Source organism: Falco rusticolus, unplaced genomic scaffold (assembly GCF_015220075.1).
Source record: "Falco rusticolus isolate bFalRus1 unplaced genomic scaffold, bFalRus1.pri scaffold_136_arrow_ctg1, whole genome shotgun sequence".
NCBI lineage: Eukaryota > Metazoa > Chordata > Aves > Falconiformes > Falconidae > Falco > Falco rusticolus.
The window spans coordinates 21,457-29,744 of NW_023618167.1; the positions used below are offsets into that span (position 1 = coordinate 21,457).

Here is an 8,288-nt window from a genome sequence, read left to right on the forward strand (position 1 = left end):
GCCGTCGAGCTGGGGCATGCGGGAGGGCAGCCATGCCTGTGGAAGGAAGACAAGTGTAGGCAGGGGGCTGGGCAGGTACCGGGCAAGATCCTGCCTGCTCCCCGCCACCGAGAGCTTTCCCCAGGGAGTGGTGGCCAGGGAACGGCCAGCCCCCATGCACGCAGTCCTTCTGCTTTGGCCTGGGTGCACATTGCCGGGACGGCTGGGCTAAGCCTTCCCTTGCCGGGCCAGCGCTACACTCGGGGATGTACCTGGCTCATCCTCGGGCTCATCCCTGGGCTTGGAGCAGGGCCACGTGTTATCGCTCTGCTCAGGGGCTGGCTGCCCCTCCTGGAAACCACCACGGGGGTCCTGGAACAGCTCCAGGCATGAGGGGTGGGCCATAAGGCTGTGGATGGCGATGCCTTCCCCTTGGCACAGCTCTTTGCCACCGTCGTCGTCTTCCCGCTTGTCCTCCTCTATGGCTGAGTGCCCTGGCTGCTCCTATGAAAACATTAACAGCCAAAGGAGATCCAAGCATCCGTTATTGGCTACCGGGGGAAACACAGGGGCTTAGGGACATGCTTTAGTGGTAGACTACGCAGTGCCGTGTGTCAGGTTGGTTAGGTTTATGGTCCCTGCAGCCAGAGGAGGGCTGTGCGTCACCTCTGTGCTGGGAAGCCACATGCACGTGGAGAGCAAGAGCACAGGCAGGGGATGGAGGGGATGTCAGGGGGCTGACACGGACAGCACCAGCCATCTCCCTGCCGCACACACCCTGGACACTATACGTGCCTACAGGACCTTGTGATGGTCCGTGCCGGACACGCACTCCAGGCTCACCTGGTGCCAAGACTCTGCAGACAAGGTAGAATCCATGTAACCTCTTGTATCTTCCCCTGCTCGGTCAAGGTGGGGTATGGCAGCATCATCCAGAGAGATCAGAAACAGCAATGAAGCCAGATCTTCCTCGTGCGCTGCCGGGGAGAAAATGGCTGTGCTGGCCTCTCCTTGATGCTCTCCAGACATGGCAGAAGCCATGTGTTCCCCATCCTCACATTCCTCTTGCACGAGAGAGGCTGTGCTGGCCTCTCCTTGATGCTCTCCAGACATGGCAGAAGCCATGTGTTCCCCATCCTCACATTCCCCTTGCACGAGAGAGGCTGTGCTGGGCTCTCCTGGAGGCTTTCCAGGCAAGGAAGACTCGCTGTCCTGAGTTGCTGAAGGTGGTCTTGGTGCCATCACCACATGCACGTTTTGTGCTGGGTCCCAGTGTTCTGCCAGTTGCTGACCGAGTCCCTGGATCGCTGCCACAGCCTCGTTCAGGACCCCACTCATTTTACACTGGTCTGTGTCCTGCAGAGCCATGTTGTAGGCTGCGGGGCTGTGTGGGGCAGCCGCCTGGCTCTCTGCCTGGGCTGCTGTGGGCTGCTCACTGAGGAGAGGAGATTCCTGTGCCTTTGCCACCTCTTTTCCTATGCGAGTTAGATGCGCGCAGTGCCCCTCTTCCTCAGAAGGTGTGGCCAGGGCAGCAGCTGCTGGCTCAACTTCCACGGGTTCCCCTTGCATAGCTGAAATGCTCTGTAGGTTGCCAGCTGCGTCTGCTGCTGCCCCTCTGCCTACACTGCTCAGCCAGCAGGGCCCATCCTGGGGACCAGCCTCTTCTTGGGGCAGCTCATTGTCTCTGTCTTCTCCCCAGTCTTTTTCCTTTGGCAGGGACCCTGGGTTGTTCTGTGGCCTTGCTGCCCTTGCCCAGTTCTTCTTGGGGACACGAGCCGCTGCGCTTGCATGACTGCCTGTCCTGCTGTGCTGGGCTTTCTGATCCTCCGTCTTCACTGACGGCATGGCCACATGCTCCTGAAGAGCCTTGTGGTGCTCCGGCAGCGATTTGCCTTTGCACTTGTTTTTGGTGAGCGTCACCTGTGTTTTGAGATCGCGCTCTTCCACTTGTCCCTGCTGCCCTGAAGCCACATCCCTCCTGCCCAGGGAAGCTGGCACAGAAACCCTGCCAGCAGCACCAGTGCTTTTACGTGCATGAGGATCAGGCACGTGCTGACCTGCAGGGGCCTTGCCACTGTGGGCCACCCAGACCTCCTCTGATCTTGCCGTCTTCGCCGCACCCAGCCTGTGTTCCCGGTGCCACTGTGCCGCTGTCTGCTGGCTGGGTCGGTGGCTCCCAGTGAAAACCTTGTCCGGGTCCGTACTCAAAAGGTACCTCTTTGTCTCCTTCCCAGCTGTGGCATTGGCTGCAGGGCTGTGTGGGGCATGCCTCCTGCTCTGCACCCTGGTGGCTTTCCCCTGCTCACCAGGGATGCCCCGAGTAGATGGGACAAGCTGTCGGTGTCTGCTGGTTGCAGTGCTGCTGGCCTTTCCCCTGCCCTGGGCAGAAGCTGCAGAGGCTGCTGCTGGCAGAGGCGGGAGCTTGCAGCAAGTGCTGGCAGCTCCTGGTGCCCGAGCTGCGTGCACCTTCTGTGGTGCTGCTGCCTGCCTTGCTGGCAGACGGGCTGTCTCCTCCCGCCTCACCCTGATGGAGGGCATTGCCACCCTGCACGCCGGGCTGTCCGTCTGCAAGAGAAGGCGAGGAGAGAGGCTGCGTGACTGTGGCCCTTCGCCCGTGCCCCCGTGTCCCAGCTGGAAAAGCCCCTGTGCCGGCTCCCCTGCCAGCCCCCAGGGCAGCACGCGGCCCCACAGGGAGTTGCCGCTCGGCTCCCAGAGCTGGCTGGGGAGCGCACTGCTCCGGCCATGGCCCACAGTGACTCCTGGGAGCATCCCCAGCATGCCCGGGCAGCCTGCAGGCACGGCTTAGGGGGCTCAGCTTGCTATGTGACCGGGCCCTCCCGTCCCCTCCTGCAGCTCCCGCCTGCCTGTCGGCAGCGCCTGGACTCGGGAAGACGTTTGTCCCGGGCTCCCTCGGGCTCCCTACCTGTGCGCGTCGGCTCCCAGCGGCCTGCGAGCTCTGTGGGCAGGGGAGCGGTGGCAGCCTGTTCCCATGGGGGGACGAAGCCTGTCCCTGGCTGTCCTGCGGCGCTGCCAGCGGCCGCCTGTGGCCCATCTGCGGGCAGGAGGAGGAGAAGTCAAGGACTGGAGGCGGCTGCCTTGGCACAGCGGCCCCCACAGTGGCGGCAAGCCCGGCCCTGGCACTAAGGCAGCTCCGCGTGGCCCCGTCCCACCACCGGCCTCCCCCTCCTGCCCCGTCCCTCACCTGGCGCCGGTTCTGCAGGCCCGGCAGCCTGCTGTTGGGCTGGGGGGGGGCGTTTGCCTCCTCATGCGTGGGCATCTTCGGCGGCGCCTGCCGACGACCGGCCATGGTCACCCAGGGGAGATGCTGCCTCCTGAGGGAGTGGCTCTCCTGGGAGTGGGCACCCCAGGGCTCTGGCTCCTTAAATACCCGCGGGGTCACCGTGGGGACCCGCATCACAATGACCTCTGGGCACGCTGCGCCGCCTGCATCACAAAGCCCTGGCGATGCTGTGGAGCCTGGCGGGGACTGGCTGTGCCCGGCTGTGCCCGGCGTGGGGCAGCCCCTGCTTGCCCCTCACAGAGGCCCCAGCAGGCCCGAGCCCGCACCTCCCACATCCCCCCGGTGCCAGCAGCCTCTGCAGAGCTCAGTCCTGTGTGCGTGCAGCAGCTCTGGCTGCCACCGCCCGGGGCCTTGTCCCCAGGCATGGCTCCCACACAGGGCGCCCAGGCCTGGGGACGCTCCGGTGCCCGCCTACAGCAACGCAGGGGAGGCCCGCAGGCCCGTGCCCAGAGGCCACTGGCCACGCCGAGCTGCTCCCGGCAGTCGCCATGGGCCGCGGGGTGACCAGCCCTCTCCCCAGCCGGCTCTGGGAGGTCCCTCCCAGGCTGCTCTTCTTCAGTGCCTTTCCTCCAGAGGTGGAGCGTGCACGGGCTCACACCCACAGCCAGGACGAGGGAGCAGGGCTGCCTCCCTGGGGCTGACGCTCTGTGCTCCCCTTCCAGCTGGAATGAAAAGAAAAGCTGCCTTTGCTCCCAGTTACAACACAGAGAAACACCCGTGTCTCGTGCACGTGCCTGCACCTTTTCTGACAGAAAATGGCTTTGGGGCACAATGGAAACTGCTGGGGAGAACAAAAAAACCCATTAAAATAAACGCTGCTCAGCTGATGTTGGAGACCTTGATATTAGGCACCCAGACTTGTTCTCCTCCCTGCAGTTGTCACTCCTGGACCAGGAATTGCTTGCTAGTGGGTGAATCTGACAGCAGCAGCTCCCAGGCAGAGCTGGGAGCAGCCCCTGGGGACACCTTTAGGCTTTACAGCAGTGTTTGCTGCCCCAGCACGGGTCCCCTGCCCCCTGCAGGGACCAGGCGGGAGGCTGGAGGGAAGAGTCCCACCAACAGCTTTGGCCTCCAGGCTGGAGAACCCTGTCCCAGGCTCAGGCACCGCTGCCTCCGGGCTCCCCTACCCCATCCTGGGGCAATAAGGCAACTCTCTTCCTTCTACAGAACAACACTCAAAGCTTAAGGGGAGGAGGAAATGCCTATTTCCTCCCTAATGCAGGTTTCCCCCAGGCCTAGAGGTTGCTGCTGTCTTCTGCTCGGCTGGGAGAGGGGTTGGAGCCTTTCTCCACCTCTCCTTGGCTGCCTTTCTCCTGGGCTGGGCTGGAGGGTGGGGAGTCCAAGTGCCTCCAGTGCCGAGTGCCTGCCAAGGAGCAGACGCTCTCAGCAAAGCAGACGGCAACCACAGGTGCTGTTTCCCAGAGGACCTCTTGAAAGCAGCCTGCAGCAGGACCTGGCAGCCGGGAGACCCAGCACTGCGTGCCTCTTATCACGGCCGATTTTGTCGCTTGCATCCTGCTGCCACTCTCTCCCTCATGTGCATGAGCAGGCAAAACCCTGCCCTGCAGCTGGGTGTCTGTCCTGCTCCCCCGCTCTGGAGACCTGCCGCCCTGGGTGCCCCGAAGGAGAGGGTCGCTGCTGCTCTCAGCGGTGTCAATCGCTGCCCGTACCTGGGGTTGCTGTCGGTCCTTCCCCGCAGACCAGGCTCCCCACGCCGCCCACTCTGCCTTTGCTTGCTCGAGCTGCTCTTGCCACTTGGGCCTCACTTGCTCCCACTCTGCAGGCAGCTGCCAGACCTCCTGGAGGGGATGGCAAGGCAGCAGAAGGCAGGATTAGTCTCAGCGCCTGGAACGGGTGTCCTTCGGGTCTGACCCGTGTTGCCGCCCCTTGCCTCAGCTGGTCGGTTGGCAGGGCTTTGCCCCTAACACATCGGGGGCTCTGGGGTCATTCTAGGCTCCTGGCAAACACAGCTGCGACCAAAGCCCTCCACTGTGAACAGCCGAGAAAGGACTTGGGCATCTCCCATAGCCCCTGGGCCAGGAGAAAGTGTTTTGTGACAATGCAGGGGGCAAGGAAGATCTGAAGGAGGTGACAGACAGCCGACAAGGAGCGCACGTCCAGGGGTCCTTTCAGGCTGGCTCTCTGCACAAAGAGGCTTCTGCCGAGTCCCCAGCAGCACGGTAGCTACAGCAAGGCACGCACCTGCAGCGCTTTCTGGCAGTCGTCTGAGGATGGGAGTGTAGAGGTGGGTTTGGCTGGAGAAGCCGGCTCCTGCCTGCCTGCCTCCTTCATCCTGGGGGAGCTGCCTGGACGTGGGGGGAGCGCACTGCAAAGAGGCACCAGGAGCAGTCGGCATGAGCACGGGGCAGTTTGCTCTCCCACTTTCGCCTGGTACCAAAGCTCCCCAGGCTGGCAGAAGCAGCACGCGAGGTGGGGCCATTTCTGCTGGCAGCGGGGAGCCTTTCCTGAGCCCCCTCAGATGGACGGGGGAGGACTGCACCTCAGCTCTTGCGTGAGGGAACCACAGGGACGTGGGGTGCACTCAGCATCCGCCACCTTCCCCAGGGAGGGGCCCACAACAGGGGAAACAAGCACATAAGAGCCATGCGGCATGTGTCAGGGACCTTGCCGCGTCCCTGCAGCCGGAGTGTCCGGAGGGGATGTCTCTCCTCCACGGGTGCAGGATCCCTTTCATCCCTTCCCACCAGGGTCTCACCTCTCAGAAGTCTTCTTGCCCAAGTCTTTCTGTCTTGTGCCTGGCCCCTGACTTGGCAGTGCAGCAAGGGAAAGCTTCCTCCGTCTCTGCAGCAGCTTGCCAGGATGCGCCTCTGCACCTGGCAAAGGAGGAAACTCAGCAGAGCAGCCCCCTGGGGAGTGCCTTTTGACGGAGCTGTGGTCACCCAGCGCGGGGCAGGGCCTCAGCTGGGCAGCGGAGACCTGTTCCCACACCTTGTCTGAGCCTGGACTTTGCTGCAGCCTTCTTGGCCCAGGCGGACAAAGCCTTGGCCACTGCTCTGCTGACCACCGTAAAGCGAAACCTGGGCAGTAAATGATGACACAGGCTTGAAGAAGGGTGACCCCTACCCTCTGCAGCTTCCCAGCACTAATCCTCACGACTCTCGTGTGAGGCATGGCACCCCTTTTCCTCGTGGCCATGCAGCCATGAATGGGTTTAATTAGCAATCTCCCCCCAACACCAGACGGCGTAGCTTAAAGCCCTCCCTGTGTGCAGCTGGCTCTCTCTGACGGGAGTGACGGGCAGGCTGGGCATGAGAAACGCAGTGACGCTGCCCGGCCACTCCAGGAGAACACACGTGTAACCCCAACTCATCGTAAGTTAACCAGAAACCAGCCCCTTCAGGTCAGGCCCCCTCCCAGACTCAACGTGCAACGCCAAGCCCCGGCAAGGCGCACTCCTGATCAGGAGCTGGGAATCCGCCCGCTCGGTCAGTCGAGGGCTGCAGAGGAAACGCACTCACCTGGGGAAGGCGTGGGCAGGAGCAGCCTGCATCCCCCGAGTGCTGGTCGCTCCACTGGAGACAGCTGCACCGGGCATCCTCAGCCTCTGTAAAGTGACACAGAGCTGCTAGAAGGTTTCCAAGGCACTTTGCTCTTGGCTCCCAAAGGAAGCAGACCTGTCTCCTGCTCCAAAAGGAAGCCACTTTTCCAAACCCCTCCTCCAAATCTTCCGCCGTGAACATGAGCCCTTGCTCTGCTCTGCAGAAGCTGCACAGCAAACACTGAGACTGCGCAGTAACGCTGCCAGTCTTTCTGTAGGGCAAGAACTCAGAAGCTCAGAATAAAACTTCTTTTCCAATGGAGAACTCAGCGTGGGCGAGCACGTGGAAAGGTGTCGGACTGGCCTGCCACGTGCAGGCTGCCCAACGACCATCGGGTTGCTCACCCTTCAAGAGGCTTCCCAAAGTCACTGCATCACCCTCAAAGCCTGAGCAACTCGCAGTGCTGAGCAGCGCAATCCAGCTGGCCTTGCTCTCCAGCCCTGTGACGCAGTCGCAATAGAATCGCATGCACAGGACGTTGTCGGTGAAGGACAGAACGCCAATGTCCTTGAAGGTGAAGGCGAGGCGCTGCCTGTTCCTCAGTTGGAAAGAGTGCAAGAGTATGGTCTCTTGCACACAGCTCTGCACCACGTGCCATGGGAAGGAAGTGGCTCGTGACAGCCACCTGTGGTTCAGCGGCTCGTTCTTGACATCCTCTGCAAGCAGGAGGAACATCGTCACTGGCAGAGCGGGCTGAATTTCTATGTAAAATTAGAAACAAAATGCCAGAGAAAAGGTCGTTTACGGAAACGGCTCTTGGGGAGTGGTTAGTTTGGGAGGAGCTCAAGCTGTCCGCCTAACTTTGGAGGGAATTCTCTCCAGAGAAATTCTGAAGTCCTCATTTCTCTGCGCCCTTTCTGAAGGGCAGAGAGCATGCACCCCAGTCCCAAACAGGGCGCGGGAAAGTGGAGGGCGGCCGTTGCCTTCTCACCAGGAATAACCTCTGTGAGGAACGCGAGCTCCCGCAGAGATAACTCACCAATGTCCAGCTGGGAGACAGGTCTTCAAACCGCGTACACCTCTTCCTCACCTTGGAATCGCTCTTGGACCGTAGCAAAGGTCCCGAGTCCTGTGACCAGGACCCCCTGCCCAGGAAAACGGCACAAAGGCTGACCACAGGGAAGAGCGAAACTCTATCACGTGCCAAATGCTTTCTCAGACTAGATCTGGGCACGCTTTCGCCCCTGGTTGACCACGAAGCAAGAGCAGGAGAGCTGCTGAGGGACTCCCTGAGAGAGGCCCGCTGTGAATCCTCCGCGGGAGGAGCAGCAGCGCTTCACCTTCCTCGGCCTTGGCCATCGGGCTGGGTGAGGGTGAGCTTTTCAGCGGCTGCAGGTCTCGGTCGCAGAGTGCAGCGAGGGTGAGGGCAGGCAGAGATCAGGCAGGAGAGGCTGTGGTCACCGAGGACATCCCCAGGGAAACAGGAACTCTGCAGTGACACACTGGGG

The 8,288-nt window shown here is 61.9% G+C and overlaps 1 protein-coding gene across 1 annotated transcript; it reads right to left on the minus strand.

Moving 5' to 3' along the window:
• Positions 1-1,654: 1,654 nt before the first annotated feature.
• LOC119141996 lies at positions 1,655-6,959 on the minus strand. The gene is made up of 10 exons (XM_037374705.1): positions 6,760-6,959; positions 6,230-6,318; positions 5,997-6,114; positions 5,483-5,606; positions 4,951-5,079; positions 3,519-3,942; positions 3,182-3,423; positions 2,903-3,031; positions 2,037-2,544; positions 1,655-1,878 (listed from the first exon to the last, which is right to left on the minus strand). The coding sequence occupies exons 1-10, from the start codon at positions 6,834-6,836 to the stop codon at positions 1,655-1,657; spliced, it is 2,064 nt and encodes a 687-aa protein (XP_037230602.1). The 5' UTR covers positions 6,837-6,959.
• Between the last annotated feature and the right edge of the window lie 1,329 nt (positions 6,960-8,288).